At 40.7% G+C, this 16958-nt stretch overlaps 1 protein-coding gene across 1 annotated transcript in view; it reads right to left on the bottom strand.

Moving 5' to 3' along the window:
* Nucleotides 1-507: 507 nt before the first annotated feature.
* tmem163b (transmembrane protein 163b) overlaps nucleotides 508-16958 on the bottom strand; it is a 77874-nt gene continuing 61423 nt past the window's right edge. The window contains exons 6-8 of the mRNA XM_036561097.1: nucleotides 9227-9338; nucleotides 6222-6363; nucleotides 508-3069 (exon numbers count right to left, since the gene is read on the bottom strand). Coding sequence (XP_036416990.1) covers nucleotides 3009-3069; nucleotides 6222-6363; nucleotides 9227-9338 — 315 coding nt within the window. The 3' untranslated portion in view covers nucleotides 508-3008. The remainder of the gene's footprint in view (nucleotides 3070-6221; nucleotides 6364-9226; nucleotides 9339-16958) is intronic.

The raw sequence follows: 16958 nt of genomic DNA, 5'->3' as shown, positions 1-16958 counted from the left end.
GCACAACTGTGAAGGCACCATTAATGCTGATTGATATATATACAGGTTTTGGAGCAACATATGCTGCCATCCAGATGACGTCTTTTTCAGGGAAGGCCGTGACTATTTCAGTAAGATAATGTCAAACCACATTCTATACGTGTTACTCCAGGCATGACTCAATAGTAGAAGAGTCTGGGCGCGGCCTGAAGTCAATTACTGTCACCCATTAAAAACATTTGCTGCATTATGAAACGAAGAACACAACAAAGGAGACCCTGAACTGTTGAGCAGCTGAAATCCTGTATCAAGCAAGAACGGGAAAACACATCACTTTCAAAACTACAGCAGTCGGTCTCCTCAGTTCCCGAACACTTAGTGTTAAAAGAAGAGGTGATGAAACACAGTGGTAAACATGCCCCTGTCTCAACTTGGAAGGTGTTGCTGACATCAAATTCAAAATGAGCATATATTTAAAAAAAAGAAAAAAATTCAGTTTCAACATATGTCGCCTTCGTATTATTTTCAATGAAATATAGGGTTTAAATCATTTGCACACCATTGTATTCTGTTTTCATTTACATTTTGCACAGCGTCCCAACTTTTTTGGAAACAGAATTCTAATATCAACTCAACAGTGGTCTTCTGGTCAGAAAGTGACCAATGATGACTTTGAGGGCTGACAAACTGTGCATGACAACAGATGAGCTACAGTCTGTAACTGTTCACCTATAGAGTGGACATTATGAAGTAGATGGTGAGACTGGTTTCCATTTCATAAGTTTGAATTCAGGTCACATGATTAGCAGTTAATTCACAACCTTGTTTCCTCTACCTACAGCGTGCCCAGTGACTCAAACTGCTGACTCAAGTCCTCAAAACTGACCACACAGTAAGGTAGCACATACTAAATTACAGGTTTTGTATGGAGCACACCTTTAACATGTGCCCAGAAAACAGACTCAGAAGTGTTTGAACATTTCTGTACATATTATGTACGTTTACCCTCTCGTTCAGATCATTTGTATGACGTATGTGACGATACAGAAAACAAGAACTGCTCACAGATTTATCCCTAAACATAACACAACAGTACTGCTCTAATGTGTACGTCCAACTTCTCGACCTACTATTGATACATTCACTATTGTGAGTATGTACATGAGTTATTAATCGATTCCTGCACAAAAAGTTGATATTCCATATTAAATCTCAATGTTTACAATGAATACAACATTGATAACAATATTTCTTCAGAACTGAAAATGTATAGAAAGTCCATCGGCACATATTTCTCCAAATTTTTACATCAAGTACATAAATATTGAAGTGTGACTGTACTATGAACATGATTAAGTAATGTTTGTGCTACTTTACTGCACTACAGCTGTGCTATTCTAAGTGTTGCGGTGCAGTGGTGCTTTAAATACGAGGAGACTGCTGACAGTGTACCGACTGTACTCAGTAAGTGTGCTCCGTTTCCTGTGCACAATTTCATTTGACTTGAAGTTTGGTTTTAAACTAAACTGTATGTGCTGAAGGATCATCACTGTAGTTTACGACATGACGGCAACCACCACGTCTGCAAAAAAAGAGGTAGAAATCTCACGTGTGTCACGTGGGATAAAGAAATATTCCAGCAGTTTTCAACCTAATCACTATCTGTCACTTACTACTGCTGCAAATTTCAACACACTCCCCTGTGAAAACTCCACCTCACTAGTTCACTGGTGATGAATTACTATAGATTCTATCATCTGGAAAACTAGTTCCATCTCTAAAACAACAAATTATACAGATTTAGAGCTTTATGTACGAACACCTTTAATCATTGAGTTCCCAGTCCTGGGTCTGGAGATCTACCACTCTGCAGAGTTTAGCTCCAACCCTAACACCAGGTAATGAAGGCCTTCAGGGGCAACTGCATATTAGAGCCATGTGTTGGAGCTGAGCTCTCCAGTGTAGTAGCCCTTCTCCACAGCCCTGTATGTTCTCTTGAAAAATGGACCACCAATACCATTTGAACCAGTGGGAGTGGCTTTTGTGATCCAGAACTAATAACAAGGGTAGTAAGGTAATTAAACATGAAAACCTTTGCTTTCAGAAGAAACACTGGATAAGCATGACATACAGATTAAACCTAGTACAGGACTGTATTTACAGTCAATGGTGATTTGCCATTGAAAAGCCTTTGTAGTCTTGTATTAATCTGTGTAAAACCTACTGTATTTTGCGTTTTCTGTTATTTTTAAGAGGAATGCATAAAAATTATTCTTCACAGTAATCAAGAATACGATACAGATGCTGCAGATGGAGTTTAAGTTGAAAAATGCTGGATTGTTCTTTTAAATACACTCATAATAATCAGATCCAAGAAAAGAAACATGATGAGTTTCTTGCTAATGGCAATTAAGCTTTTTTCAACAGCTGGTCCTGTTGAAGATGAATGGATGCTAAACATATCTGTATCCGTGACCATTTCTTGGGCTCTCTCTTCTCTTTCTCCAGTGAACTCCCAGGTATTCTCCAGTCATGCATGATGAACGTGTGAGTGCAGGTGTATTTTTACTGTGTCAACGTTGGCTTCACAAACGATGGATGGATGAACTAATAGTTGCTAAATACAAACACACCCAGTAGTTCCATAACATTAAGGAGGTGTGTTGCTGCAGCTGAGACAAATCCTCCAGCCCACTCCATAGACAGAGTCGCAAAGAATGATTTTGTTTCATCTCTTTAGGCCTCCTCTACCTTTTTCTTCTTCGTCCTCCTCCTCTCTGAGAGATGCTGTTGATGATAGATCATGTAGAGTTTGCTATGAGGCACTGTGCAGTTTTTATGTGTGATACTATACACACACACACACACACTTTTACATATACATATATATACGTAATGTATGTGTGTGTGTTTGTGTGTGTGTGTGCGCGCTTGTGTGGGTGTTTTCCTTCTTCGGGAGAGCCTCTACAACAGTGCATGTGGGCGGACAGGGTCCGTTCTCTGCGCCCCTCTGCTGTGCCGACTGTGTCCTACTCAAAGCGTTCGTAGTGTCTGGTCTGTCTCATGCGGGGCACCATGTCCGTCAGCAGCCTGAGGGATGAGAGTTAGCATAGCAACAGAATAAATTATTTCTATTATGTGGGTAAGCTGACCTAAGTTTTTGCTTCAATAGACCACTGAAGTAGTATCGTCATGCCCATGTTAGGGACTCTGGGTCTAAGTTGGGTTTGTGTATGAAAAAAAGAAATGAGATTTTTTAAAATGATCATTTTCATGCCCTGTGGTAAACAAAAATGTACCAAACTCAATAGATTTTTTTCCCTACGTACATTTTTCCTCTGAATGACAATGGATTCTCCTGAATTATGAGACTGGTACAGAGTGAAAACATGAATCTTACTGCATGCAAGTGTGGAAGTATTTTTCTTTTACCTTAGTTTTGCATATTTTCTTTATATTTTTCCTCATTTAAAATTGCAGAGCTCATAAATGTCTCATCACAGCAGATGTCTACCTCAACTACTGATTGATCTGTGTATCCAACAGATACACACGACTCGTCATGTGTTTCCTGAATTACAACGGAATGTCTTTTGTAGGTGTGTCCTTGTATGCAACAGAATGTCTATGTCCTGACTAAATCTTTAGCACATATACCAATAGCTGCAGGGGAAATACACAGTATTAAAGCCTATATACTAGGACTGTTGGATTAGATTAGAGCCTTTTTCTTTACAACAGTGCATGATGGCAGCAATTTTCAAAACTCCTGTTCATTTTTGCTGTAGAGAAATCCAGCTTAAACCCAGAATTCCTAATATGGGCATGACGTCAACTACAGAAAGACACATGACCTCACAGGTCTACATGCCAGTTGATAAGGCCATAAATAAACATTAAAGCTGCTGGTTTGATTACTTTCCCTCTGTCTCATTTCTGTGGCCCTGACTTTTCCTTCACTAACTTTACCATCCCACATAATTTAGTTTAGCAGAAAATCTAAACTGCACAATTTTCCTCTGAAAAATGCATTCAGTCAAAACAGGTTTGGTGTGCCACGATCTTTAGTGTCGTACTAGAACTATGAGGTGAATCAAAGTTGAGTCGAGTTGTTAAGTAAACTTGATAGACTTGAGTTTATGGTTTCTGTCACTGTTATGCTGTTATCTATCACATGGACAAAATGTAGGCTTCTGCATGGCTCTTTCTCCAGTTGTGTGATGATTCAGGCATGCAGTCAGCACAATGTTAACTGAGGATGTGTAAGCTTTTGTTATTTCTATCTACATTAGCCTTGTAGCTCAAATACAAAACTTAACAAGCAAACCTCAGATACCAAGTATGTCCAGCACAACACACACTAACACACCACCACCACGTCAGTGTTACTGCAGTGCTGAGAATGATCCACCACCCAAATAGTACCTGCTCTGTGAGGGTCCATGGGGGTGAAGAACAGGGTAAAAGGGGGCTAACAAAGTATGCAGAGAAACAGATGGACTACAGTCTGTAATACAAAGTGCACCTATATAGTAAGTAGAGCTGATAAAATGGACAATGAGCGTAGAGACAAGGAGGTGGTCATAATGTTATGCCTGATCGGTGTAGGTTATTATTATTATAATACTCATAACTTCTGTCATCTCGTATTGCCACATTTGCATTCTTTAGGCTATTAACTGAGCTAACCTTCAAATGACAAAGTTCAAGGTCATAAATGAATGAGCATACTTTGTGTTTATGGGAACATAATTTACCATCTGGAACTTTCCATCCTATAGATATGGATACCAGTTTCCAGTTTTGGGAACAGTTTTTTTGGAGCGCTCTGATTGGCTCTCTCAGTGGGAGCAGGTGTCTGTTATGGAGGGGTTATCAGTGGGAAAAGCTGCACATGGCTGTTTTTTTTGTACAGACTTTGAGCTGCAGCGTAACACTTGAGAGTGTTATTTCAGATGAAATAAGAAGACAAAGTAATAACTATTAAAGTAATAACTTTTGGTTAGTTGGCTAGTTGGTTGGTTGGGAGGTGTTTGTCATGGTGGATGGCAGAGAACTAAATGAAATCTGTACTACTCAAGAGTTGCTGCTCCTAAAAGCCTGGACATTTTAAAATTATTAATTATATTTAAATAGTTTGGCAAAGAAACAAATTTACAGTTTTCTCCAAATGTAGTCAGTCGGCCAAGACACACATAGTCTAAAAAGATTTATAAATGAGCATGTTGCATTCGTTTACCCTCAGCAGAGTTCAGGCGTCAAGTAAAGCAATGAAATAAACTGAATGAAAACCAATAAAAATAATCAAGTTTAGAAACTAAATAAAAACTCTAAAATGAGATTTGTGTCTTTCATTAAACAAAATACTAGTTAACCATGTGGTGCTACAAACACTGAACAGCCACTTTATTAAGTTCACCTCCTTGTATCTACACTCATTGTACATTTTATCAGCTCCACTGACCATATAGATGCACTTTGTAGTTCTACAACTACAGACTGTAGTCCATCTGTTTCTCTGCATACTTTGTTAGCCCCCTTTATCCTGTTCTTCAATGGTCAGGCCCCCTACAGAATCACCACAGAGCAGGTACTATTTGGGTGGTGGATCATTCTCAGCACTGCAGTGACACTGATGTGGTGGTAGTGTGTTAGTGTGTGAACTACAACATGCACCTATATGGTAAATGGAGCGTATAGAATGGATAATGAGCTTAGATACAAGGAGGTGTGCTTAGTGAAGTGGCCAGTCGCATGTTTTCTGGTAGATCTACTGACTTTAAATGATCACTGAGGGTAAACAAATGCAGCATGCTCATTTATGAATTATCGTTTTGTTTAGACTTAATGCAGCGGTACTTCTTTGAAAAGTCTGGAATGCTCTGCCTCGCTGCTCTGGCAGGCTGTGTAAATGCTTTATAATAAATGTAAAAATGCTGTAAAAATAGATGTTCTGTGCCACTCACACCTCGTAGAATGTGTGAAACAGGCCTAAATCATAACACACTCACCTCAAACCACGTTATGTTGTTAAGCAATCTCAGATAGATTTGTGTGTGATTTCTGACACTGGATGACATACTGTTAGCTACTGTAAAATCTTGAAGCCTATCTATTATCTTACAGGTCTGTTGTAGATTACAAGGCAAGTGAGCGATGACAGGTATGCAGTTATCAAGATGCTAATGGTTTAGTATTAGTTTAGCTGTGTCCAATTTAGCTGTGTCTCTCTAAAACCTCACTTGATGCCGTAGGCGAGGATGATGAGTCCGATCAAGACGCCGATGGCACCGTCCAGGTACCAGACTTTAGGGTTATGCTTGAACACCTCAGCACTGATGAGGATAGAGAAACCCATTACTCCACCCACCAGCGAGTTAAAACCTGCAGGTAAACAAACAAACACATCAATTAAAAGACAACTATAATGAGGGAATAATTACAGTGAGAGGGTGTTGTGTTCACTTATTCAGACTTAAAGGTAATTCCATCCATTTTTCAAAACTGATGCATAACTCAATCGTTGAGATGTAAACAAAGTCATTCGGAGTGGTTTGATGCGAAATGGTGCACTGCCGAAACTTTACAGCAGTGGTGTTAGGAAGCAGGTGTAGCTATTTTATTTACTATCCATAATGACCAGTAAACCTGTGTGTCTTGATAAATGGTAATAAAACAGTGGTAAATCTATTTTGACTTATGATGTCCTGCATATTTCTCTCCACCATGAATGAGTTTTGAAATATATATTTCTGGTCAAAAACTTCACAAAACTATCATAAAGCGATGTCTCAGCTCAGCAGGCAGTGCCGTGATTGTTTGGATTTTTCAGAACTGTAATGTGATTGGTTGACAGGGAGGAGTGTGATGGCACATCCCTCACTGCACCTCTTATGCTTACCCCCCATCAGCACCTGGATGCTGGTTTGCTTGTAGGTCTTTAGGCCTGCCAGTCTGTCTGCTGTTCGTTAAGTCTGGCTGTCCATCTGGACCATCTGTCTACTTGTCTCCCTGATGTTCTGCATGTACCTCTCCACCACAAAGGGGTTTTGAAAAATAAATGTCTGGCCCAAACCGTGTCATAAAACAATGTCTCAGGGGAATTAAACTCTTCAGAAGTCTGGTTCCTATCACCACCACTGTGACCAATTCTGACTCCAGTCATTTTCTCTAGAATGGAGCATTTCATATCAAAGCACTCTAAATGACTTTGACCACATCTTAAAGATTGAATTATGCAAAATATATGGTGAAATTATTCTTCAAACATATTATAAGGCCTTTTTATAGTGTCTTTGTATGTTTGTTCTCCCCCTTTGTGCTCATACTACTGATGATTACCCAGAGGAATTTGTTAGAGGCAGAAAAGAGTCTATAATGATGTGCTCTGGTTTAGGAAGAAACTTCTCAGCGCAGGTGTTGAATTTCACACTCTGCTGTGAACCAGGTTCAAATTTAGTCACAGGCGAGTCCGTGTTTGTGGGTCTGTGTGTGTGCGTGATGTATATTTGCTTATTCTATCTACACTTCAGTCTCAGTAGTGTCAGCTGGCCCAGCAGTGTCTGCTCTGCTTTAGCCGGAGAGAATAACCTCTGTGCTTTCTCACGGTAACACAGTGGACAGTAACTCCAACCAGAACTCTGTTCATAGCCTGTAAAAGCTGCCTAAACGTCTAGAACATTCTTTGCCCTTCAAGAGCCGCTCATTTGCTTTGTCAGCTCTTTTTGTCTTCTTCAGAATTTTATGTGACAGCCAAAGTTAGATCAGAACAGCATGAACAACAGTTCAGCAGGCAGTGCCGTGATTGGTTGAATTTATGATAACTGTTATGTGATTGGTTGGGGGTGTGGTGTGATGGCACAAAATTTCTAAAATGGATCCCGCACCACGCCTCTTATGCTTACTCCCCCATCAGCAAGTGGATGCGGATTTGCTAATGGGCCTGTAGGCCCGCTAGTCCGTCCATCTTTTACTGTCCAGTCTCTCTGTCCATCTGGACCATCTGTCTTTTTGCCTCCCTGGTTTTCTGCATAAGTACTAGGCAGCATTTCGTTGCTGTCATATCACAAACTTTTTTGGCTGTTCTTTTTTTCACACCTTTTGAAAACAACACCAGCTGCCCTTTACACTGTGAGCATTTACTGATGAATGGTCCGATAGAAATGGTCCAAAAGGTTACATTAAAGTAATGATTTGACCAAAAATTCTGCCTTAGTCAATTTTCCACTAACCTCAGATACAGATGATCAGCAAAAACATATTTGATGTCCGAATTTTGCTTCATTAGTTCAGCGCTGGAGCTGCAAGGCTAATGTTGCTAACAAACATTCGAACTCAATAGTCACCCAAATCTTTTCGATAAACACACCCCCATATCTTCTCTCAACCCACTCAAACTGCAGATCTTCATTAAGGTTACACAGACTTGTTAATGTAGTTTAGGAAAGTATGACTTACTTTGAGCCAAGGAACCGTGTACATACACTGACTCGCTACTTCATTAAGTACACCTCCTTGTGTCTATACTCACTGTCTATTTGTATCAGCTCCATTTATCATATAGGTGCACTTTATAGTTCTACAATTACAGACTGTAGTCCATCTGTTTCTCTTTGTTAGCCCCCTTTTACCCTGTTCTTCAAAGGTCAGGACCACCACAGAGCAGGAATTATTTGGGTGGTGGATCATTCTCAGCACTGCAGTGACACGGATGTGGTGGTGGTGTGTTAGTGTGTGTTGTGCTGGTATAAGTGGATCAGACACAGCAGTGCTGCTGGTCATACTGTGTCCTTTATGACCCTTAATGAAGAGCTGGATGTGTTCTGAGTCGGTTGAGAGATGTTTTGGGGATGTATTAACATTAAGAATTTGGTTGACTATTGACTTCTAGTGTTTTTAGCAACGTTAGCCTCGTAGCTCCAGCACTAAACCACAGAAGCAAAATTAGGACACCAAACATGTCTTGGTTGAGTGACTGATGTGGGGTAAGTGAAGGATTTCTCGCCAAACTACTCCTTTAACAGACATTAAAAATAGTCTTTTCCTGCCTCCTTTAACTATTTCAGAGATACAAGATTTTATCACGACAGTGACAATTTGGACAGTCCCCTCTCCACCCTAAAACCTCTCGGCTCCCTATTGGTCAGCAGCAACGAGGGAGTGGCTAAAAGGCAGACAGATGCAGGTTCAGTTGCTATGACGCTGCAAAGAGGAAAAACCCCGGCTGGCCATTGCTACGGCAACGTACCGTCTGTGATGAGGGCTCTGCTGGTCAGGACTCTCCCCAGCATGCACTTCAGCACGGCCAGAATCACACACACCACACCGCTGATCACCGACACACTGTAGAGGAAATCATCCTGGAAGATGATAGAAAGAGTGAGAGAGTGAGAAAGAGAGAGATGAAAGATGAGAGAGGGAGAGGGAAAGGATGAGAGCTGCATTCTTTGTCTTAGCAGAATCATTAATATTGCATGCCAGCCTTGCAGGCATGAAAAACTGCAGCGCTGCAAGGTTACTGCATCAAACACAGCACTTCTCTCTCTCTCTCTGCCTCTGTTTTTATCCGTCTCTTTTCTCTTTCTCTGCCTATGTTTCTTTTTATCTGCATGTCTCTCTTTATCTAATCTTTCTCTCTATTCTCCATCTTTCTGTCTCTTTCTTCACCACTTTCTCTTTTCCTCTTCTCTCACTTTCTCAGTCTTTCTCTCACTATACATCCCTCTCTTTCTTTCTCTTCTTATCTCTTTCTTCTCTCTCTGTCCTTTCTTTTTGTCTCTCTGTATCACTCTACTTTCTATCATTCTCTCCATGAACCTCACTCTATCATGTTTTTCCCTATCTTTTCTTTCTCTCTACCTGTCTTTTTTCCTCTCTCTGTCCTTTTTCTACCTCTATCCTTTTTTCTTCGCTTTCTCTCTCTCTCTATTCCTTTTTCTTTCTCTCTCCATCCTGTCTTTCTCTTCTGTATTTCTTCCTAGCTCTATCATCTTTTTCTCTCTCTCTCTATCCTATTTTCTTACTCTCTTTTTTGTCCTTTTTCTTTCTATCCTCTATTTCTCCCTCCCTCTGTCTCTTTTCTCTTTCTATTCTTTTTCTCTCTTGATTTCTATCTTTTCTCTTTCTACTTGTCTTCTTTGTACCTTTTTCAGTCTTTCTCTCTACATCTCTCCCTTTCTATGTATCTCTCTTTTTATGTTTCTCTGTCCTTTCTCTCTCCCTCTCTGTCGTTTTCTCTCTCTATCCTTTATCAATGTTTCTCACTCTTCATCACTCTTTTCTTTATATCCTATTCGTCTCTTTATATATCTCCTTCTCTCTCTACCTCTCTTCTTTCTTCCCTTGTCTCTCTGCCTCTCACTCTCTTTCTGCTCATGTCTTTTTATCTGTACGTCTCTCTATCCTCTCTTTTTCTGTTTATCTCATTTATCTCTTTCTCTCTCTCTCTCTCTCTCTCTCTCTCTCTCTCTCTCTCTAATACAGACACAACAGAAAAACGTATCAATTTGTTCTTTCCGAGCTCAACAGTGTGATGAATCTTCAGCGCTGAAGAACTCATCAATTTTTATGCTGCGAGGTGAAGAAATCTGAAAATAGAAACCCAGCGGCCTTCGTCTGTGACTCGCTAGGAGTGAAAAACGACACAGACCCTCCCTCGAGCACACATGCGCACGTTTGTATTCCTCTCTCTCTCTCCCCCTCTCTCTCTCTCTCACACACACACACACACACATACACACATTTGTATTCCTGTATGTGTGGGGTATTTCCATTTACTTCTATATTACTGTGTTAATGCTGCTGTTCTACAGCTACCCCAACCCTACCATCAGTAACCAAGAGGAAACCTTTTGGCTATTTAACTTTTTTCATACAAAACTTCATGTTACATACAGAACCATTTTTCCTCACATGTACCAGCCAAATGTCCTCACAATGTCACGTTTTCCATCTTCCTGGAGACATCTGGACCAACAAAGATCTAAATACACATACTGTGGGGTTCAAAAGTCAGACACTGTTAGAGAAAATGCTTGTTTTGCAATCTTTTCTAATTTAATGAAAATGTTTTATTGGGCCATTCCGGCTGTAGGAGCGCAGGAGGCGTGGCCATGCTAAGTAGCCATGTGAAAAGGAAGTGCCTCACTCACGGTAGGAGAGACATTTATTGTAGAAAAGTTGTTAGTTTAACATATGTTTACATGTTGGTTGTACTATTCTGTGCCAGGTTGTGTGGTAGTTAGTTGGGTTAAGTGTCTACCATGAAGGAGTGGACAGGAATAAGTTGTATGGTCAGAAGTGACCTGCCTGCTGTTCCAACTGCATGGTTGGAGTGGCAGTTCTCCCATGCTGGTGTTTTTTTTAAAGTGGTCTCCGATTTGTGGACCCCACTCTACACAAACACTCTTTCTAAAATAATGTAAATCTCATTTATCTCTTTCATCACTATTCCTTGATAACGACCACTCAGTAATATCTCAGTTCTCAGAGGCCGTCCCTGAACCCACAGATGACTCCAACTCAGAATTCACCCCTCAGTGTGGGTTACACCTATTTAACATTTTCAAATGCAGCTCTGGATCCCAGAACATTCCTCACAACTGACAGTGTTGATGTTCTGCCTCAGTATATCAGCAGCATCTCTTGAAGGTAGAGGAAAGGAAGAGAGATTAGGACAAGCCATCTTCACAGCACTACTCTGGAGAGAGAGAGAGCAACTTTACAAGTGTGCATTTAGCACACGCTCTTATCAGGGACGATACAAGACGTGCAGACAGCAGATGGCACAATGATGCAAGCAGTGAGAAATGACTGGATGCAGGCAGCCATCGCCTAAAGACAAGAGCTTGAGGCGAGACCGCAAATACAACTATACCTGCAGTACAAAGTGAAGAGCAATATCTCATTGGAAAGTGCATTAGTGCTGGTGTGAAACATTTTAGAAATATAATACAGGCAAAATATTTAACTGTGATTATACTGCTGCATATTGTGTTTAAGACATACCCTAACTGTTCATGTCATTAGACACACTACTTTATACATCCACTTACTGCCCACTTTATAAGCTCCTACCCAGTGAGTGTATCTGAAAACAGACTAAGAATAAAATTAAAGATTATTTTTTATAAATGCCTTAATATGTAAACAGTATACTGAATAGCTATTTCATGACTTAATGTGTACTCACTGACCACCTTATTAGAAACCCTTATTTTGTAGCTCCATCTTGCTGCTTTACAGACTGTAGCCCATCTGTTAATGCACAATTTGTGGTAGCCATCCTCTATCCCTTTATCAGTGTCCGGTTTCTGACCACAGAGATGTATTGCCTGGATGTTTTAGGGTGGTGGACCAAGGCAGGTGTTCCTAATAAAATGACCTGTGGGTGGAATCACAAGGCAGGTGTTTCTAATAAAGTGGCCAGTGAGTGAAAGTACAAGGTAGGTGTTTCTAATAAAGTGACCAGTGAGTGGAAGTACAAGGTAGGTGTTCTAATAAAGTGACCAGTGAGCGGAAGCCCAAGTTAGGTGTTCTAATAAAATGACCAGTGAGCGGAAGCCCAAGGTAGGTGTTCCTAATAAAATGGCCAGTTGGTGGAATCACAAGGCAGGTGTTTCTAATAAAGTGGCCACCGTGTGGAAGCACAAAGTAGGTGTTTCTAATAAAGTGGCCAGTGAGTGGAAGCCCAAAGTAGGTGTTTCTAATAAAGTGGCCAGTGAGTGGAAGCCCAAGGGAGGTGTTTCTAATAAAGTGACCAGTGAGTTGAAGCACAAGGGAGGTGTTTCTAATAAAGTGGCCAGTGAGTGGAAGCCCAAAGTAGGTGTTTCTAATAAAGTGACCAGTGAGTGGAAGCACAAGGCAGGTGTTTCTAATAAAGTGGCCAGTGAATGTCTATTTGGTGACAGTCTGTATGAACATTAGAGTTGTGTATTTCTAATGATAAATACTTGTCAGTGTGTTAGAAAAGGCTGTGTTTTACATATTAGAGCAGCTCTATTTGAAACAAGCAGTTCCTGTTAAAGGATGTTTTTTGTTGTGTGTGTATCAGAGGTTTCAGACCTATTTAAATCTGCTATGAGGTTCAGACAGGGACAAGTGTAGATCCCCCCAAATCAGTATTCTGGCGCGTCCACTGCAGCTTACTGGTCAATCCTGCTGCCCAAAATCATTAATAATCAGTGCTCTCAAAGGACTACACAAACAGGTGTACACACACACACACACGGGCAGTTGCATCAATCTCCACACACCACCACAAGCACACACACAGGAGAGCAATTCAGCACTCACACACTTCTGTGGGAGTGGCCTTATTAACATTTTATTACTGAACCAGGGTTGGTCTGAGTGGGTGGGGAGGGGAAGAGAGAGTGCTACAGACAGATTGAGTATGGGGTGTGTGTGTGTGTGTGTCTGAGAGTGAGAGAGACCTAGACTGAGTGTGCGTGTGTGTGCGTGTGTGAGAGAGAGAGAGAGAGATCAGCAGCAGATGAAGGGAGTAGAGAAATATCAGATCTATTTTTAGCGAGTGCTTGTATGCGCCAAACTCGGCTTTACAGACCAGAGCAGAGCTGGAATCCTCTAGAGAACGACCAGAGTACTGATTAAAACACCAACAGACACACATACACACCTCCCACCCTCCCCTCCTGCCTCTCTTTCTCGCTTTCTTTATCTCTCTCTCCCTGAGTTTATACATAAATATATACACATACATATATATACATGTATAATCAATGTTATATATACATATGTATAACATTGATTATCTCATAACAACAGTGCAGGGCATGTCATGGGATGTATCAGGCAGTAAACAAACAGTCGTTGGAAGCGTGAGAAAAGGGGCAGGTGTGAAGACCTGAGCAACTTTGACAAACCAAATCATTATGGCCAGACGACTGGGTCAGAGCATCTCAAAAACAGCAAGGCTCATGGGGTGCTCCTGGTCAGAAGTGGTGAGTACCAACTGATAGCATTCTGGGCAAGGAAGGTTCTCCTGTCTGATCTGAACCGGCAGAAGGGCTACTGTGTCACAAGTCACAGAATTTTCTAATGATGGTTTCATGAAGAATATCTCAACCCACAGTACATCACACCCTGCTATGTCTGGGGCTGCATAGCCCTTGTTAAACACTTTCCACAGTTAAAGGTGCCTATGATGAGTCTGAGAGCTTTGGAACTGGACCTTAAAGCAATGGAAGGTTGCCTGGTCCGATGAGTCCCGTATTCTTTTACATGTTATGGACAGCCGGGGACGTGTGTGCTGTGGATGGATGGATGCACTGTGAGAAAAAGCAAAGTGATGCTCTGGGTGACTTTCTGCTGAGACACTGAAAAAAAAATACAACACTTTTTACTGAAAAGATTTTACTAAAACCCCAGAAAAAACACGGTGGGTCGTAAAACAATTTTTATCATACTGCCACGAAATGGGAGCAAAACCAAGTGTTGCATTGTTTAGTACTGTGTGTGTGTGTGTGTGTGTGTGTGTCTGTAATTGTACACCTAAATCTGTAAAGTGTGTGGAACTCAGTGGCCAGTGAGAGGAAGTAGAAGGTAATTGTTTCTAATAAAGTGACTAGGGAATATCTATCTATCTATCTATCTATCTATCTATATATATATATATATATATATATATATATATATATATATATATCTTTGTCTGTCTATCTATCTATCTATCTATCTATCTATCTATCTATATTATCTCTACTGTTCTAGCATGGTGTCTTCACCCCCTCCTTCCTGACTCCTCAGAGACAGTACCAGTGTGAGGATAATGAACGGGGGGAGTGGGGCGGGTTTGGGTTGGGGTGGGGGTTCAGTACTTTGCTGCCTCACAGATATCTGCACTCCCTATCCCCTCTACATGTTGCCAAGCAGCCCCGATTGCCTGGCAACAGCAGAGCAAGACTATTCCCATCCTGCACGCACTCGTCCCCGGCTTCACACCTCTCCCGTTCCTTTGCTGTGTCTCACTTCACACCACAGCTGTGCTGCATTCTCCACACGTTACTGAAGACTCACTACCTACCCAAACGGTGCATTGCTAAATGGATAATGGTTAAAGACAGGCCTGCATTATTTTGAGCAAAATAATTTACTTTTGTTAAATTACATCGTCCAATTGAGTACTTTTACATATCAAAACACAACAAACATCAATCGTTATCTATGATTTATCTCACATTTTCACTCTCATACATAACTAAACATACCCAACCCAAAACCAACCCCCCCAGTTCATCAGTTACTGAGCTCTACTAAAGCCTGAGTAGACTGATAAATCAATGTGAAGATCGGTTATTAATCTCAGTGTGACTGAGCTCTGCTAAAGCCTGAGTAGACTGATAAATCAATGTGAAGATCGGTTATTAATCTCAGTGTGACTGAGCTCTGCTAAATCCTGAGTAGACTGATAAATCAATGTGATGATCTGTTATTAATCTCAGTGTTACTGAGCTCTGCTAAATCCTGAGTAGACTGATAAATCAATGTGATGATCTGTTATTAATCTCAGTGTTACTGAGCTCTGCTAAAGCCTGAGTAGACTGATAAATCAATGTGAAGATCGGTTATTAATTTCAGTGTTACTGAGGTCAGCTAAAGCCTGAGTAGACTGATTAGTGTTCAGCCATCACTACTTTTTCAAAGTATTCACCCAAACACTACTCATGTCTACTTTACTGGTCTATAGTTAGTCTATATGGTCACTTTCACAAAGAGTATAGCACTTCTGCCCCAGCAGTTTCTAATCCAGCTAGTTTCTCAGAGTATGCAGTAATAATATAAAAACACATTATATGTTGTTTTAATTGGCTCAACTATTTAGGTTGTGCAGCTGCTGCTCCATCACTGATGTTATTTGACATCACTTGCATGTTACTTAGCTCCTCAGTACCTTCATTTGCAAAGGTTTTTCTGGGTAGGATTTAAGAATTAAGAGGAGTATAGAGCATAGCTGGTCATCTAGAGAAATAAAAGGTATCACAATCTAAACAATACTACAGTACTAAACTGAACAGAACTGTCATTATTGCCAATATTCCAAGGCAAAAGCTGAGGTTCGGTCTGTGTTGCAATAGCTGCTTACAGCAATATTTCCATGTATATCTCCTCAGGCTCAGGAGGAAATCAGAGAGTAGTTACTAGAAAGATAAGGTTATGGATCACAACTTTCTTCAGTGGGTTCTAGGCTCTTATTTTGAGGACTCATCTTTTGTATTTGCTCTAAGGTCAAAGTGAAAAAACTTACGTTGTGAAAAGTGTAGCTTCTGACCTTCAGTGGTCAGTGTTGAGACAAACATACAAGTTCTGGGATGTTTTTTGTTTGTTTGTATGTTATTCATTTATTCATTTAGTTATTTTTTTGTGCCTCTCCATTTTGAAGTTGGGAATCTGAGAGCCACCCCCAACACCACCTTACCACCCAAAATAAAGAGAATTGAGTGTAAGGCCTTGCGGCTGTTTTAAGCCATGCCTTCAAGGTCAGGAAGTTATTGGTTCAAATCTGAATGAGGCCAAAGGTTTTGGTTTTATTTTGTGAAGCATGTACAAAACACACAAGTTGCTTGTGGAATCCTGTGCTTTGGTAGTATGAACAGTGGTTCTGCGGTCAGGGGATTACTAGTTCAAGCACAGGGCAGAAGTGCCAGGTCGTGGCTTCAAGTAACTATAGAGACATGAAGTATATGAGGAAGAGGGAAGTGTTAAAGAGCAACAGGGTTGTTGACTTAGCTTTAAAACCTTACAGGGGTGTATCTGTTCAAAAATACAAACTTTTAGAAACTTTGGTTTTCTTCTGGAAGGAAGACTGCATTCTTTGCTTTCTGCCTTCTTTTCTGTTTCACCTGTTTTACTCGTTCTTTTCCAATACTAACACACCACAACCAATGTTGAGACTACACCAAGTCAAAACCAGCATCCTTATGAACATGAACGAAGACAGCTTTTCCACCAAAGCACCAAAT

Source organism: Colossoma macropomum, unplaced genomic scaffold (assembly GCF_904425465.1).
Source record: "Colossoma macropomum unplaced genomic scaffold, Colossoma_macropomum, whole genome shotgun sequence".
Lineage (NCBI taxonomy): Eukaryota > Metazoa > Chordata > Actinopteri > Characiformes > Serrasalmidae > Colossoma > Colossoma macropomum.
The sequence above is the reverse complement of the archived record's forward strand: the minus strand, read 5'-3'. Positions and strand labels throughout refer to the sequence as shown.